Source organism: Artemia sp. Qi Xiang Cuo, chromosome 14 (assembly GCF_049724085.1).
Source record: "Artemia sp. Qi Xiang Cuo chromosome 14, ASM4972408v1, whole genome shotgun sequence".
NCBI lineage: Eukaryota > Metazoa > Arthropoda > Branchiopoda > Anostraca > Artemiidae > Artemia > Artemia sp. Qi Xiang Cuo.
In genome coordinates, this window is record NC_142807.1 from 33710536 (window position 1) to 33729258 (window position 18723).

The 18723-nt window shown below is 35.6% G+C and overlaps 1 protein-coding gene across 2 annotated transcripts in view; it reads right to left on the bottom strand.

Moving 5' to 3' along the window:
* Hr38 (Hormone receptor-like in 38) overlaps positions 1 to 17382 on the bottom strand; it is a 38413-nt gene extending 21031 nt beyond the window's left edge. For both annotated transcript variants that reach the window (XM_089100669.1, XM_089100670.1), the window contains exons 1-4: positions 17142 to 17382; positions 7480 to 7829; positions 5484 to 5758; positions 3592 to 3733 (exon numbers count right to left, since the gene is read on the bottom strand). In XM_089100669.1, the coding sequence (XP_088956795.1) occupies positions 3592 to 3733; positions 5484 to 5758; positions 7480 to 7829; positions 17142 to 17340 (966 nt within the window). In that variant the 5' untranslated portion in view covers positions 17341 to 17382. The remainder of the gene's footprint in view (positions 1 to 3591; positions 3734 to 5483; positions 5759 to 7479; positions 7830 to 17141) is intronic.
* Positions 17383 to 18723: the final 1341 nt, after the last annotated feature.

Genomic DNA, 18723 nt, shown 5'->3' on the forward strand with positions numbered 1-18723 from the left:
TTTCAAAATTGTCTCAACTGGGGAATTTGCTTCACGACGGTTTCCTTGAAAACACGTTATAGGAATTTCGATTAGAATGGGTCGCAACTCGCTCTTTACTAGGCTGCAGCTATTGCTGACACCGTGATAGCTTGATTTGATTTTGCCAAACAGTTGGATTTCCATAATTTCAATACATGATAATTTTACTTTTAGCCTTCAAGACTAATCATTACAAATTTATTTCCTCTCGAAAGCTAACATATTCATTCTTTTCAGTGAAAATTAGCCAGTTAATCACTAGTCTATCAATGTTCGCTTTTTACGATTGAGCGAGAATACAGTATACCGTTACACTTGCATAGAGAAATGCAAAAAAAAATCACTCTTATAGAGGTTATGCTCTTTACTTCTGTAAGAAAAACTTTTTTTTATTTAATTATTGTTCAAGGAATATAAAGTATTCTTTTCACAAAGTTGAAAAATCATAACCTTGTAATTCAACTAAATTACCAAAATTCTATACCTAAATTTATAATTAATTGCCTAATTTCAAAATGTAATTCAAACTAATTAACATAAATTGAGAAAATTCAGTATAATTAACCAAAAATTCAACTTGAAAATCCTCCCACCCAATCAGGATGACATTATAGGAATCCTATCACCTTTTAAGGATTCGGCAAAAAACTTGGTCTATAATGCCTTTAGCTTACCTTGAGTGGGTTCGGACCTTGAACAATGATAGCTGACTGTAGTTCACTCGATTAGGCTGTTTTAAATATACACAATAAATTTTCAAGAAATATCTTTGTTTAATTTAGGTTAAGAAACTAAAGAAGTCAATATGTTTCTTTGTTAAAAATCAGACATTAAATGTACGATTTTCAAATGTCCGATTCGGTTGCACTTCCAACTTCCCTTAAACTTTAACGAAAAATAGGTGCAACTTTGTCACATAACCAAAGAGTGCGACGGGTATGTTATCACCTATATCTTTAAGAGTTTGTAGATAAAAGTTCAATTCCTTGAATGGAAATAAAGATTACTAAATGACATTTTTTCAGTAGGTAGCTTATATCCAAACGCAGTTTTTTATTGTTTTCACTTACTTAATGCACTTGGAGGTGGAGCTTACAAGAATGGGATTCTATATCTCCAATTAGGGGTTTGGACTATGGAGACAACAATAGTACAGTTGTTATGCTTCCCAGCCTTTCCACTCTAGAAATGGCACCAATTAGTTTAATTTTTGGTGCCATGTGGTACTTTACGATGGAGCTATTAAGAGAATTTATAAGAGGCTCGTAAACAGAGACAGTAGTTTCTAAATGAACCCTTAAATTTATCTCTGTGATATTGCAGTAGTTTGTAAGTCCTGGCAAAAAAAGAGATAAGGAGATACATGCTAACCATGCAAAAACTGGGGTTTTCCTCGTTTTTCACAATGAGTGAGATTCAAAAACTACAGTTGAGGAAAATCGATTAGCTATTTTAAAACTTTATTTCCGCCACATTTGATCCTATTTGTGCAAAACAGTTATTCTGTGGCACAAAATGGCAGAAAACACCACTTTGTGTATGCATCTGTTGCATCTGATCTCTTCTGTTGCTTAAAAAGGACCCTAGATATTGCGATTTTCGATCAAATGAGCCCTCTTCCAAAATTCTAAAACAACTGGTTCGATACAATCACCGATGAAAAAAAAACACATCAGTGATGATCCCTACAAAAGGGATTTTCCTTGTTTTTCAAGACGAGGGACTTCAATCATCCTATAAAAGGTTTTCAACCGCGGTAGTTATAACAGAACGCTTTTAATTTCGATCCAATGCAATTTATGCTGGGTTTCAGACTCTTTTTTGAAATTCTCATATACGAATTTTCGCAATAAAATTTTACTATTAAGTTAAACCGACATTCCTGAATTACCTTAAAATGACGAAGTTTTTGTAACTAGACAGTTTATCAAAACGCCTTTTAAACTTTCATTTACTACTATTACTGCAATTTTTCTCTCCCTATGATGCAAATAATTTGTAATTTCTCATAAGAAAATATACTTTCGTTACTTTTGCTTCTCGGATCTAAACATTTTAGGAGAATTGATCATTTAAACTTTATTCTTATAAAGAATATAAGGTTAAAACAAGGGAATTCTAAAAGACAATCAAAACCTTCGACCAATTCATGCACGCCTTGACGGGGTAGGGAAGTAAAACCCTAATTGCAAAAAAATTCTTGGTTGCCTATTTCCATGCCCCTACGATTTTCCAGTGCCTCGCTAGTACTGTTTATTTTGTAATGTGTTTTCGTAATTTATAAGCGTCTTCTAATTCTTTCTCTAACATAATTTTAACGAAATTCTAAAGTAATTTCTAACTTTTACGAAGATAAATACAATATCATTTACCATTTCTGAATTACCTTTGAATTTGAGTGAAAATACTTTATCATAAGGTAGTTTTTTCCAACCTCATTTTGTAATTTCCGCTTGCCAATGAGGACTTAGAGGGTGTATTCAAGGGATGGATTGTAAGCATATGTTTAGGGATTCACTAATAAAGATATTTAATAATAAACCGTTTATGGCTATCCACTCCAAAATGCCACGAAAAGTCTATTTTTTGGGCCCATGTTCCAGTTTAAAATCTTGCTCTCAAGACGAATTTAAACAGAAAACGCAGATACAAGTATTAGATTTCAAATGAACTCTTACATGTCGCAGAGGTTCCTAGCCCCAATAGTGCTGTAAAAATAGAATATTAAAACATCTTTTTTGCATATCAGCGTTTCTTGAATTCTTAAAAGATTGGCTTTATAATTAAACTTTTATGTTAAAACAAACATAAGTAGCATTTGTTATTCCTGGATCAAATTTAAATGTCCTTTTTTTCATTGGGCAGATTTTTTGTCAAAATCTATGTTTTTGTTTTCATTTACTAGGGAAGCTGGTAGGGCGAGTATACAAGTGAGGATATTTTCATCCTTCAGTTAAGGATTTTGACGGTGGAAATTCTGACAGAACCCTAATTATGGTTCCTAACCTTTCTCGAGAAATGTCACCGAAAAGGGGTATTTGTTGCATCATATGGCCCTGTAAGATTGAGCTATCGAGAAGAATTCGTAACATTTCGCAACGATCTTGCGGTAGCCTGTTAGCCTTGCCGTGGTAGAAAAAAAGGAGATGCATCACTGCTACAACAAAACTAAAGCAATTTTCATTGTTTTTGAAGGTGATGGGCTCAAAAACTCTAGTCAAGAGTTTTCCACCATGGCGATTTCCATAGTACATTTTTCATTTCTATTCGCCACCATTTTTGAGGGATTTCAAGCTCATTTTATAAATTTCACAATATTTGTTCGCGCAAAAAATTTTTTTTATTAAGATAAACCTATAAAATAGTTATCATTCCCGAATCAACTTTACATGTAACTGATCCGGGCTGTTTACTGACAAAGAGTTAGATTGCAGCTACTCCTGCAACCATGACAAGCCAAAAAGATGTGCATGCATTGGAGAACAACCTGCTTCGCCATGATAAAAGTCACACAACCGCTTCAAGTAAAATGTATCATAAATCTGTAACTGATTTCCTTCCATTATTTACCTTGAAAAATCCTTTACAGCCTTCACATGTTCGAACGCCATAATGCTGACAAGCCGCGTTGTCTCCACAAACCGCACATAACTGTGAAGTAGATTGGGTTTCAGAGCCGCAAGAATTTTCAGATATTGAAAGTGAATCTTTCCTGAAAAAACAACCACCATTATTAGCATAGGGTTGACTAATCTTACTTGCTTAGTGACCCACAAAAAGTCAAAAAAGGTACAACACACCAAGGAGTAATCAGAGCCAACGTTCTAGCGTTGCCTTAGCAAAGAGACATGTGCCGTAAATTTATTTTTCTCTTTTTTTGGCTGCACAAACTTAGAGGGGCTTAATAAATTGGAAATTGGAAGCTCTAGTGTACTTTCTAAAGTTGGAAGTCATTGGAGAGCAACTAGCTCCCTCCCGTACCGTTTTCTCTACATCCCCAATGCTTTCGGACCAAAATTATGACGATCTTTTGCTCAATATAGTTGAAAGGTAGAATAAATATGCCTCTAGGAACAACATGCCCTGGGATAAAAGCCATATATTATGGATATTGCCGATTATGCACATATAGGCAATCTAGTGGGAAAATACCGGTTTGATCTTGGGCGAAATCTTTCGGCCGTGGGGACCCCAATCCACAAGAAAAAATCGCACAGAAAATTTGACTTCCCGAAACAATGTTTTTTAGTTAGGGCATGGCCCCCGAAATAATCCAATAAACCTTATTTACAATTGTCCTTAAGCTTCCAAGAATCGTAACCACGACTTAGGGGACCAAACTTTATCTTGGGAGGAAGAGGGTTGCTCGGGAGCCCTGATATGAATAAAAAACTTGTTGTCCCTGATCAGTTTGAAACTTACTTCCGTCAGTCTTTGGGGCAAGGGGAGCCTAATGTACAACAAAAATTAATCTATGATAGAATCCTCCCAAAGGTGAGGTCTAAAACGGGCCAAAAGAACTTATTCTGATCGGATCAATACTTACATCTTAAGAACCTTGGGTCAAGAGGATCCTAGTGCACAAAAAAATAAAGAACATTGGCTCCCCCGAAAAAAAGGCCAAGAAACTGTTCTTTTTCATATGGCTTGACACTTACACCGGTAAGTTCCTGGGACAATGGAACCTTTATGCACAAAACAAAAAACAAAAATATGTTGCAGGTAAAACTAGGACTGGATTTTTTTAGGGGGGGGGCTTGAAACTTATATTTGAAAGTCTTTGGGTCAAAGGAAACACCAATTCATAAAAAAATTAAAAAAATATTGGCTCGCGAAAATGGAGTCCTAAAAGGCCACTCTTTTTCTAACTCTTCTTTTGAAAAGAATTAAGTGAACCTTATTTTACAAGCTAAATTTAGTTTTGGGGCACAGACCTCCCTTCAAAAATTAGTCCCCAAATAGGGTCAAGCAACAACTTTTACGATTGGCTTGAAACTTTCAAGGATTATTATTGGGGTAAGAAGGCCACACACTTTTGTTGGTAGGGGAGGGGATGTTACGGGGCCCGGAAATAGCTAAAGAAAACAAACAGAAGGTGATAATACTTCGAAAATGAATGCGTTTAATCGATTCATGACTTCTCAAATTATTTTTTCTCCGATTGGCATGAGACTTTCGATGAACGCAGACTAGACTAAGGGAATATTAACGGTTCCCTTAATGCAAAAATTCGTTTTTATTTTTTCCTGATCCTCCGCTGACAATTCCAAGGTATGTAGGCAGGGCCAGGGAGACCACCATTAAGACAAAAAGTTAAGAAAACAACTGTAGTTGTAATAATTTGACTACAAAACTCTAATCGAAATTGCCCAATTTAAAACTGTGCAGGAGGCCAATACAGAGTCGATCAAATGCGCCTTGTACGAAACAATTTGTCATGAAATTGAAAATACAAGATTTACCTCTCTGTTGTTCTTCTTTTGAGAATATCGAAAGAACCGTCTTCTACTTTGAAAGAGCAGCTTATTCCGGGCAAGCTGTTTGTGCTGCCCGAACTGGTAAATGGTGTGAACTGCTGAAGTGTACTATGATTGTGTTGGTATTGAAATGATGCTTGACGTCTAAATTTGGATTGGCCACATAGAGGAGTTTGCGACTCTGACTTGAAGCTTAAACTTCTTCCTGTTTTATAATGAGGCGAATAAGTATCTTGAAAGCTGGGTAACTGCGACGCATTCTGCAAAATAACATTATTGAAAAACACTATTCAATCTCGGTAATTCAAAAATTTACTCAAACTTAAAAAAAAATGCATTTTTTCAACTACTAAATGGGTAATTAGCATCGCAAGGAGGGGGGGGGGGATAAATCTCAGAGAACATGGTGAAGAAAAGAAAACTGTTTACAATATACATGCCTCAAAGCTGGGCTAGAAGAGGAGGATCTGGGCTCTTTTATATTTCTCTTAGAATGTAAGCTCGCATCTTGGCATTCAGTAGAAAATAGAATAAGAGATAAGAGCAACACAACATAAATATCAGGTGACTAATGACTTAGACACATGAAGCACAACTAGCACACATCTAAATCACCCACAATCTACGATAACAAAATTAATTATAGATACAGAAGAAGCTGAAACCAGAAAAGATAATGTAAGTCCTCCCCTTCTCGAAGGCCTCTGTGCAAGGACAGTTGTATGGAAAAATAATTGTATGGTTCAGTATATGGTCTTTTAACCAATTAAATCAATTGGCCATCTCAGAATTTTCACTCGAGTTTGTTTTACATCATTTGGGCTAAAATTGTCGTTTTATAGCACAAAAGGGCATAAATTAATACTTTGTCTCAGCACAATATTTTATACTAATGGAAAACGTCAGTGGAGCGTTCAATTTTCTTTCTAGTGAACCTTTTCACGATATTCTATGATTATTGGTTGGATACTATCACCACTGAGGAGGAAGGGGGGACTAACAAAAACACTCATATCTGACCATCTTTCTCTGAAAAAATACGGACTTTCACCTTTGTAGATAATGGCTTAAAACCCCTAAAATAGAGGTCTTATATGCTGATGCTGAATTTGACGGTATAATTTTCATCAAAATTACTCGTTTTTTTGGTGTTTCCTCCTTTATAGAAAACGGGACGGCTTTTCTAGTGTTCATAATGTTTGTTGCATAATCTAAAGCACCCATATTCAGGCTTAGTCCAAGTTAAGGGAGATTAGAGACTAATTTCTCCCCCTCCCCCCGGCCCTTTTCTGTATTTATCTCAAGTACCATGGCAAGTTATAAATATTGGGTTTAAAAATGTGTTTTTTGAGGTATCAGGCGCATTCCCGAATTGGCGTTACCCAATGGTATAGTACCATTGGTTTGATGCGATCACCCTTGAGGAAAAAAAAACGACAAAGAGACGAACAAATAAACACGCAGCTGTGATCTTTCTTCTCGGAAAAAAATAATGCAAAATTCCACATTTTTGTGGGTAGGAGTGATATCCTGAATTTGATGGTGCAATTTCCATCAAGATCGCGTTCCTTTTTGTGGATGTTTTCCTCTTTGATCGAAAACCAGGCAAATTTTTTAGGCTCCTAGCTTTTGAAAGGTAACTTTAAATCTAACAAAATGATATTTTTGGAATCAGCATAAAAAAAAGATTTTTTTTTGTGTTTTCAATTGTCATCAAAACTTCCTTTTTTAGTGTTCCGGTTGCTATTAGCCCAAACTGTAATCACTAATAGAGTTTGAAATATATTAGCCGCACAAACATCTCTTTGCCACTAACTGTTCGACAAAAGTGTCTTTCCAGAGAGATGTTGGAGAGATTCACAAAAGTACAGTATTCATGGCACTGGGAAATAAAAACGTAAGATTCAAAGTGCAAAAGCATTGTAATAATATGTGACGATAATGTTCTGCTGAAGAATAAGAACTATTATTAATATATTACCTGATAAATCAAATCTTCCGTGTTGACATTGTCCAACGCAAAATCAGACCCAAAATCTTGAAATCCATTACTTTCCGAATCATCAAAGCTGCTCTGGAGATTTCCAAGAGAGGAAGCATGACCTGATGTGACTGATCTGAGGGATGGTGAAGCAGCTTGAGCTGGTGAATTTGCACCTGATTCTGCCGTGTCGTCAAAGCTCCCATACCATGAAGGTGTAAAAAATTCCGGAAGGGATTGAGCGCAGTTACTTTCTAAGACACTTTCAGGCGGTGGGTTGGATTGGGTGGCGTTTTCTACCGTCTGCTCCTTGGGGTTCAACGCCGTGGCTGAAATGGGGTTGCTGGTGGCTGTAAAAAGAAAGAGTCATGTATTTTTTGCTTCGCAATTTTTCCTCATGAATCTAGAAACTTAGATACAGAAATATAATATATATATAGAAACATAATGACGCAATAGAAACGCAGATGACATTAATTTGTGTTCTGTATTAATCTCCAAAAATTAAAAGCTAAGTTTTTTCAATCTGATTCCGCAGGAAAATAAATTTGTTTCCCTTATACTTAGTATTTTTTTCCCCTTTAGTTTTCCGTGCTACAATTACTCTTATTGTTAAATATGTCAAAGTGATATGATAAATGAGTGATCTGGTCAAGTCAATGACAAACATTATGGACTTAAGAAAACATAACTGATTGTATCACGTCATTAAGGCACATCTAATAAAATTGTATGTACTAGCTTCAAAATCCAAGATACTAGCTGCACAGAGGGATGGAACTAGGATGCAAATAAATACCAAACATTTTGAATTCACATTCTCTGCCAAATTCCTCTTCGATAGCTGACTGATTATACAATTATGTGCATACTTATGTATTATATGATACACAAAATTTAGAATCAATATTAATTAATGTATTTTACAACTGAAATCAACCAGTTTTACAATATATACGATACACATAATTTAGAATTACATCTTAGAATTACAACTCATTTTACAACTGAAATAAACCAGTTCTGACACTTCTCTTTTATTAGGAACTTGGTATAGCTCAATCCTCCTGGGTGTGTTTTGGTTATATATTATTTTATTTTTACCATTGTAACAGATTTTAACAAACCATGATGATGGAATAGAATGATGGTTAGAACTGAATTTTAATTACCATCAAATTTTACCTTTTCGACGTTTCTCCTTCTTCATCCCTAAATTTAATCAGTTTATACATGCTCTGCTATTTCTAAACTAACTATCAGTCTAACCTCAGTTCTGTTAGCTACAAAAATTCTCCCATGGGAAGGAAGGGAACAATATTGAAATCAGTGACATTTAAAAGACCATCGGCTATGAATTTTCCCCATGAGAGTCCAAGTTAGAAAATACGCTCAAAAAATTAATATCCACAGGTATTAAATTTCCCTAGATAGAAGAAAATTCTAGCAACCGAGATATATGGCTTAATATTAAACCGAGATTAAAAAATAAGAAAAACCCTTGAGTGCACAAGTTCTCTTTTTTTGCAGTGACGCTATTTGGGTGGCAGAGACTATACACAGCCAAAACCCAAGGAGGGGGGGGGGATAGGAGATTTTTTGATAGATCTAAAATTGCGTGTTTACTTTGTGACACATCCTGGTTTTTATACACTTTTCCCAGGCACTAGGACATAATTTTGGGGGCTCCCCCAATCTTATAATAGTTTTTGCATCCATGGCCTCATAGCATCATTGGCGTCGACCTTTAAAGAGCTCGCTTAGCAAGTACCGTGACTGCGAACTGGTAATTACTGTGATCGAATATGGTTCTGCAGCGTGGGCCCTTCAAAGGGTTGGAGAAAACAGGCAGATATTCTCTGGAGGAATTATCTAAGGATAGCTAAATTGTCTAAGTACTCGTTTGAAGATTGTAGACAGGTGTTTAGTGGCTCATTTGAAAGATAGTGTTCAATATACGTGATTCTTGTAAATTTGTCCTTAAAGCACCAGAGTGAAATGCCCTATGGCACCAAAAATATCACCTTTTGGTGCCATTTCTAGCGTTGTAAACAGGCAAAGAAACATGAAAAATACTTCATTGAAATCACTTTCGCTGAAAAACCATCGCTGGGCTTACTGTCCATTATGGTTGGAGTAATTGTTGCAGCCAAGTAAAGTGCGATGCACGGTTCATGCAAACCAAAAAAATACGTTTTCAAAGAAACTGTCTTATGAATAAAACGTTATAATTGAAGCTAATATGGCTATATTAATTATTATACGGGAAAAAAAAGTCTGAGAATTTTGAAAAGAGCCTGAAACCCTTCAAACATAGCGTGATGTTAAATCAAAACAAAAAGTACAATTTTGAAATTCCCATCGTGAAAAACTTTTCAACAAGGGGCTAATTTTGCATAATCGTGTAAGTATAAAAAATTATCTTTGGTCGGTTTATTTGCACCAGTTTTGAAGACATGTTGCAAACGTTGCGAAGCAATTATTTTTGTTCATTTGTAGTTTCAACTTGACTTCTTACTTCTCATAAACAACAAAATAGGGGAAGAACAATAGGGAATTTTTTTTCTATAAGGCAGTAGCCTATATAAACATATTGTTGGTTATGATGGAAAGACAATGTGGTCTTCACCGGTATTTACCTCTTTATTTTTATCAGAAAACTTTTTTTTAATATATCATAACCAAAGCCAGTAAAGCCAGCAATGTACTCGAGTTCGCGATTATACGAGCAAAGGATTAAAAAGATACGTGCAGCAGTGTAAATAGAGTGAATATCACCCCAAAAAAGAGCCCGCTCCCAACCCATTTAAAAAAAAAACGAGAGAAAAACCCTTTAGAACGCATCAAAACTTTGTGATTATGCCTCAAACGAGTCTTTTTTTTCAAGACTTAGCCCCATGTTTTTTAAACATTCTACTCTCGAAAAGCTATATACTTTTAGAATACTTTTTTATGCATGCCAATGTGCGTCTGGAGAGCTACCCAGGGTTATCACGCGGTGAGAACAAAACCACTAGATTTTAGTGACATTTGGTTGATTTAGTGATTCTTTATTTATGCAGTATAAAAAATCACTAGAAATAGTGATGAATCACTAGGGATGGCAACCCTGGAGCTACCGTGAGTCTGGAGTACTTACGCTTAAAAAATTCTGAACATATGAATTTGAGATACCAGGTGAGGCAGAAAAAGACGTCTTGTTCTGCTGCCGAATCAAGATGTAGCTACGATTGCATTTGAAGATATTTGTAACATTGGTATCATTTTTGGGGGGAAACCTTCTCTCTGTAAACCTAATATTTCAGTTGTTTCAAAAACTTTTTACTTAAACGACTTGCAGCTATCTCTATAATCTGATTAGAAAACTTTTTCTTTGTCTATTCTTGTCTAATTAATTCTTTGTCTATTCTTTCCTTCAATCTTTATACTAATAGAATCAAAATATTTAACACAGGAGCCACTAATACATGCCACGTGATTCTTTGCTCTGTTATAAGTTATATATTACCCTTTTCCCTATCACAAATGGCAAACATGGATGAAACCGTGATAAAAAAAAACACCATCGTCAAAATTTACATCACCGGCTTTTTTCCGTTAATTTCCTTAGATACGGAATAGCTTAGATAGAGTCAGTGATAAAGCTTTGACGTCAAACTCGTATCACATGGTTAATAGTTCAGCTGACCTATTCCATGACGCAAACAACTTTGGTAATCAATGTCAGAGAAGATGTCATAAGAAAAGTTAGAAATACGGCCAAGAATCTTTTGTTTATTTGTCTGAATCAAATTGTATCTCGTGAAAAATGAAATGACGTTAAAGATACGGCGTGACAGTTTTTTTTTCTGTGGTTATGAAATATAACAAAGGTTTGGATACGTGTTCTCAGGCTGTAGCCAGACATTGCTTAAGAAATCACATTTTTGACAGTTGGAGCTAATGAACTGACGCATTAAATAGCATTTAGTTTGATAATGCCCAAAACTCTGAACAGGGTTTCTCCTTCTCATTGCCTTTATTAATGATGATCATTTTATTGCAGAACATCCCTTTGTAGAAGTTGCAACCTGAAGGATGCAATCTAGATTAAAGTCGCATTACTAAATTCACAATGTCAGATAACCAGGGATGATTATACCGACCTATTGGTGGTAGAATATCGAGCTGAATTATTCTGACAAAAATTTAAATATTTGTTTGTTTGTTTTTTTTAAGCAGCAAAAAGGTATCATTATTCAGAAAGGCTCCAATTCCTGAAATTATGCACCACAAGAAAACAATTTGGCTCGAAAGCTGTCAAACTAAAATCTAACAAACATTCTAAGATAGCCAATCGATTTAAGAAATTAGGAAACATATTTATTTAGACTCCTTGCTTCAGAGGTATAACTAACCCGCGCAAGGCCGTACCCAGGATTTTTTCCGGGGGGGGGGTTACAAAAAAAAAACTAAAAAAGCGCATAAAAAATGTGTTTATATCCATTTTTGTTACGTTCTTACGAGTCAAACAAACATTTCAAGGGAGGTTCAAACCCCCCGTACCCCCGGGTACGGCCTTGAACCTGCGTTAACGCATTTATTCATGAACACGTGCATATTTACCATAAGTGTAAATTAAAATATACCTGGTAAGTCGTGCATTATGGTTGCAGCGAAAGCTGCAACCTAGTAAAAAAGCAAACCACGGCCAATAGTAGCCTGAAATTTAATATGGGGTTTAACATAGCAGATAGTGAGAATGAATTTTCTTTTAAAGCTGACTCAAGAAGGGTAACCATTATTTCGGTTAGTCTTAATAGCAAAAGTTTATTGCAAAAATAAATTTATGAAGATTTCCTGGAACCTCCTGAGCCTGAAATCCCCCAAAAATGGTATCAGATCATACTGAAAAGTGCACCATTTGATTCAACAAAGTAAAAAATTTAATCCAGGATACATTCCCCCCCCACTTTAAAAAACAAGGAAAATCCCCTTTGTGCATGTGAAGCACCGATGTGTCTCCTTCTTGTTTTTTTACCTTCAATCTACATTAACCTGTTCTATTGAGTGGTCGTGGTTGCTATGGTTATTTTCTTGCTGTTTTTTCTTGTACTATGACAAACAAAACACAGAGTCCAGAATAAAAATTGTTTTCAGTAAAACCCGAAGGACACTAGTCTTTAGAAAGCTGGGGGGGGGGGGTTAACCCTACTCCTGTTTGTTGTATTTTTGTTCGTTTTAAGCTTGCTTTGATCATTCATTGTAATTTCTGTTCGTCTTGGGTCTTATTTGTTTATCGATAGTGATTTTTGTTCGTTTTAAACTTAAATTATTATTTGACTTTATTTCTACTTCTTATGGTTTTATGTGGCTTTTCACTTTTCTTTGAAAAATTTCTTTTGTGGCAAGAGTTTATTACATTAATTCATGAAAAGTTTCGGACCAACTGTTCATCCTTTTGGGTGGAGGGGGCTTTCGACATTCCTTAGGAAGAAAACCATCTTTTCACGCATGTGCGAACATGCATATAAGGATAGTAACATACATTCGACTGTAAAAGTGTGATTTGATTGAGCCCAAGCAACGCCCCAATTGCAAAAAACTTTAATTTTATTTCTACTACTGTTTCTCATTATTGGGAATATATAATCAAGTAGTCAATTAGCTAATGGAAACCACACCCGAGCCTCCAAAAAGCAATGATAAAAGTCCAAGAAAGAAGAGGCAGATGCAGCTTAACAGTCGACAGAATGGAAAATTGCGTTCATATAAGATTACAATGATCCACTTTGTACTTTGATAAACCTAAATTATTCAGAGATAAATCGACCATTTAGAATCAATAAGGACACTTAATTATAGTGCCTATGTTATTTTCTTCATCCATTGACGTACTTTAGAACCGGTTTCTTCATTAGTTTCTTTCAGCTTAGCGTGAGACAAACAAAGACAAGTGATAGAATATATGGGAAATATACAGTCTGGGCTATATATTCGCGCATTAGGGAGGGAGGGTAAAGTATTTTGACAGTGTGAAGTTAGAAAACGATTCTTATTTCATAATATGCAGAATAATTGTACCTAACACATTTTGCGTGCAGACCCACTATACTTTACCACCACCCCCCCTAATGCGCAAATATATAGCCCAAATTTGTTTCTAAAGTAGAACATTTTCATCATGTTTTGTGATATTTAATTAGTTAGAGACACAGGTTCTACTTAGATGAAGAACTTAACATAGGTGCTATAACATATGAGTAGGCCTCAAAAACCTAAGTAAGTATTAAAAGTAAAATCAGAGTTCTAAGTAATTTTAATTAACAGCTATTATGTTACAGAAAAAAATAGGAAACATTTATCCTATTTAAAAATCACCATTAATCAACTGAATGACAAATAATCCAACAAGAGCATTTAAATCAGAAGCAAGAAAAAAAGAAAACATTTTCTTTGTGATCACCAAAACATATAAGTGTGACCGAAAATAAGTGAAATGGAGACAGCTAGCTTCCTAATTCAAAGGAATTGGGGACGTAAGCGACAGCTTATTTTGAGAGAGCTCATATTTGGGATGGAGATAGTCTGCGATCTTTAGCCCAACTTTCCCCAAGAGTGAAATGAACAAAAACAAATATAGGCGAATCTGGACGAAACGTTAGAAACTATACATTTTGTGTAGGGTAGATATATTCACCCCTCTCCCCCTTTGTTCATTGGCTTTCCTGGAAGTAAACCAAAGGCCGAACAGTGATTCCAAAATCACTAATACAATACGGCTGTGGAAATGTGAAGGCGTTATGTGACATATCAGTCAAAAATGGGTTATACATGGATTCTACTAAAATCAGGAACGCCTGATCGATTGGTGTAATCAGAATGCAGAATCCCATTTAGTCTTCAAGATATCCTAAATTTTATAATCCATTCAAAACGCGTTATCACCAAATATTGATCAGTTATGCAGACCAAAAAGCGTCAAGACCATGACTCTTTTAAAGCCGCGAGGATTGTCAAGTAAGTCCCATCATGAGATGGCCAAAAAGGTATGATTGGAGCTCGAGAGAGATATGGAAGCATATTTTCCAAAACAGTTTTTTTGCTTCTCCTGAACATTTTGGAAAATGTGACTTAACAACTTTCGTATTTCCAAGCTGAATAAGCCTTTCTTCCAATACAGTTTGTCGGACGTTTTAAATGAAGAGATCAGCCAAGAATTTGTCTATTTATTCGCCATGGAAAAGGATACACTGACGGTAGCAAACGGTACTTTACGCTTCTTATTTAGATACTAAACTAGATAAGAGTTAAATTCCCTCCAAAATTGAGATGCCCAGCTTTGTTTCATGTTTCAAAATTAAAAGGCCACAACGCTGTTTTTATGGGGACTTCCCTATATCTATCTCAACTGAGAGATAGCTTCTTCTGTAGACCTTAAACCATATTTCCTCCGTAGCCATTGGTGGCGCATAGGACGTCGACAAAGCCACTCCACTCGTCCTGAAACAGTGCTTCTTTTTTACAGGGGCAGACAGTAAGCCTGTCCCCCAACCCTCCTCAATTAACATGGCTTGAGACAGGCTGTCACGTCAATGAAGCTGATTACAGGCGGAGCTTCTTCAGCAGTTCCTCTTATAATGCAACAAAAATACTATTTAAACCCGACTAAGGAATGCTGTCCAAAATTTAATACCTTCCGCAGAAAAAAAAAATAATACAAAAAACCTCATTATTAAACCATTTATGCTGATTCTTAACATGTAAAATTCCTTAAGTTTAAGGTTGCCCATCTAATGTTTTAACTCTATGACCGTTTGCTTAAATATAGAAAAATATAGAGCCCCCCCCCTCTAAAAAAGAAAACTATTTTGATGAGAATCACAACATCAAATTCAACTTATTCGGGATCTCTAGGATCAAAGCCTTAGCCCCCTACCCCCAAAGAGAAAGAATATCGTACTTTTCTTTGGAAAGATAGTCAGAAGATCGTGCCCAAAATAACAGCGCCAAATTGAGGAGCCACGGCTGTCCACTTATTTCAGAAACAGTTGGCAGTTTAAAAAAAAAGTAGTTATTAAATGTCCAATCTATAGTGATACATGTCAAACTCTAGACTGAAGAGCAAAGTTTGATGCGGGTGGCTGGTTCCCTCATTTTTTAAAAAAACCCTACTTTATTGCAGAAAACAAATGCACCGAATTGAATCACTATTCTCGAAGCATTGTATACCATAACCCAAATTTAAACCTTAGTATAAAAAGTGGTGTTTTTAGAAGGGTCAGCAACGCCCAACATATTCAGCAGAACCATGGAAGGTTTGTAGTATTAAAAAAAAAAAAAAAAAAAAAAAAAAAAATAGAACTAATGGAAGCCTTTGATTTGCAAAGCATTGGTAATAGAGAATTGTAAATTGTATCTCATTGATTTTAGGCAGGAGTATCCGTTCTTGAAGTAGTGAGACAAAAAAAAGTTAAAGTGAACTTTCAACTCGAAGCACCCTACTTATTCAAGACAAGCCTGCAGGGAGTAAACAATTTTAAAAGCAAATAAATATAACTGAATCATTCCATTCTCAAGGCATTGTAATATAAAATTTGAATTTGCATTAAATTGGTCTTAAGTTGGAGAATTCGTTCCCGAATCGTTGAAACAAAGCACCAACTTTAGCGTATAATGGGGGAGGGGTGGAGGTGGGCACCCTTATATGTATAGATAATGTTCTAAGTTAGACCTTGGCTATGTAACTTCATTTGATTTTTATGTTTAGTTTAAATGCACTATCAAGTACAATAAGAAAACAATGTATTGCAATAAGGGTATTAGCCTACAATTGGGGCTACTGAGAAGGAAATATGTAAAAAAAAGTTTTTACTTCATAACACGCAGAAAAATTGTATTTAACACACTGTGAAGGCGCTTCAACTGTATTTCCTCCCGCCCCCAATGTGAATTGTAGTCCAAATTATATATTTTCCATTCATTTTGCCACCCTTCGCTCCTGTTTCAACCCGTTTACTTGCAAATTGAATATACTCTGATGAAATCAAAAAACAACACATAATTTGGGAAATACATAATTTAGTGAATTAATGTGTATTTAGGGAAATACATAATTTGGGCTATATATTTGCAAAATATGGGATGGGTTTTGTAGTAAAGCTATGGTGGAAGAGCCTTCAAAACAAAATGAAGTAAGAATTGCTTTCTTGACATGCTTTTCTTTCTCAATAGCTCCAATTGTAGGCTAGCATACTATGGAACCCAGTTTAAGCAGTCCAGGAAACGCTTAAGATGGTTCACGAGTTGAGATGCATTTTTTAATTATAATAATATGACTATATTAATTAATCTTTTACTATCTTCTGATGGATTTCAAAGGAGAGACAATACTGAAAAAAGTTTTATGGACTCCTCCTGTTCTCTTTTGTCCCAGGTAAACTGTCGAAGTAGAACACATGAAGGCCTCATTCCATTCCCAGAAGTATAACAGCCGTATTTTGCGGAGGGGTGGTTTTCTTAAAGCTTGGTCAAAGACCCAGGACGACTGTTCTGGTTGATATCGCCCCAAGTTTGTTAAAAAAGACCTTTCAAACCTTATAAACAAAAGGAAGACCTTGATTCCCTTCCATACCAAGAATGGCATATTTGTAAATATAAAGATTTTTTCTTGAAACTAATACCTGGGCAAGGGTAGGATGTCCACGTTGAATCCAGGGTAATCCAGTCAAAGTCTCTAATTGTATCTTCGTAAGGTTGTACACTTTTGTCAGAATAAAATTGAAATTCAAAGTCACTAAAGTACTGATGCCGACTTGAATCTACAAGTTCGCTATTCTGCCACCAGCAGCTACCTAGCACGTTTTCATATTTGCATGGCATTGCCAAAACATGTAAATTCTTCTACTAGGACCCCTTGGCACACAGAAACCTAGCTGGCCCACAGATGAACTGACAATTTACAATCCGAAACATCTTGAATATAATCTCTTATCTGGGAACCGTGACGTTCTTTATGACGACTTAAACTTGGACCAATGCTAGCAATTTTCACCTTAGAAAATATCCTGCGCGCATCATGAATTGTTGACGCTTTCTGACGTAGTGATCTACTCTTTTCTAAAACAGGTAACAGGTACTAAGTATTCTATAGCTTAGATTCCTTTACGGTGCCGTCACAGATTTATGACCTTCGTATTGCTAAAGGACTTTTTTGAAATGATAGAAAAAAACATTAAAGGAACAATTCTGAATGCATTTCGAAACGATCAATAGATAAGTTTTTCTTGTGAATTGGAAGCTTAGCAAACAATACATATTGTGAATGGAACCCGAAGGAAATTCACGGCCTTTTAGTTTCAGCTATAAGCTACTGTATCGAGGTTTTTGGCTACAAATGAAAGAGAAGAATCACGTCCCTTCGCCGACTTTCGATTTGGCGCTTTTATAATGAAATTCTTTAAAAATAAAGAAGAAAATTCCAAAATTAGAATTGATTCAAATGGAACATTAATTATTGTTTTAGAAGCCAATTTGAACAAATTCGTAACAACTGTACAGCAACTTGTCTTTTATACTCAAAACACATAACGGAAACAGAAAAAAATCCGAACATTTTGAATTTGATAGTTGATCTCTTCTATTCAAAACGCCCAGTCTATCTTCTTTGTCATGCTTAGCTATCATTGATTTAGCTTCTGGAAGGATCAGGTCAGACTAATCTGTCGTATTTCTATCGAAAAAATTGAATAGAAAAACTCTAGATATAATGTAAAAAGCCTCGAGTCATCTAGTACCGCCATTAAAAAAAAAAGGATATTCTAAGACTAAAGACCTTACACTTTAGAAAATTCAAAATGATTTTTGTGTACGGCACTGAACTTCTAAAACCAACCGAGAGTACTAGATCCTAATTTATTCCCAATTTTCTCAGGGGTACCGCGAGGGATTTCTTATCACGGCCCCTTAAATAGGTGACTTATATGACAGTTATCAAACAGTTCATAGTAACGAACTGTAGTAAAGAGTGACGCGGCTCAATAGTAACTGAATCTCTAAAAAACGGAATTTTATTTCAATAGATACATCAAAAGAATTGACTTTTTATGCTGATTCCAAATAGTTAAGAATTCATTAAGTTTAGTGACCCAACAAAAGATACGAGCCTGAGAATATTGTGGCCTGAGAATCTCATTATCGAAAAAAGGGGGAACACGCCCTAAAAGTCAAGAAATCGTAACAAAAATCACATCAGAAGATTCAACG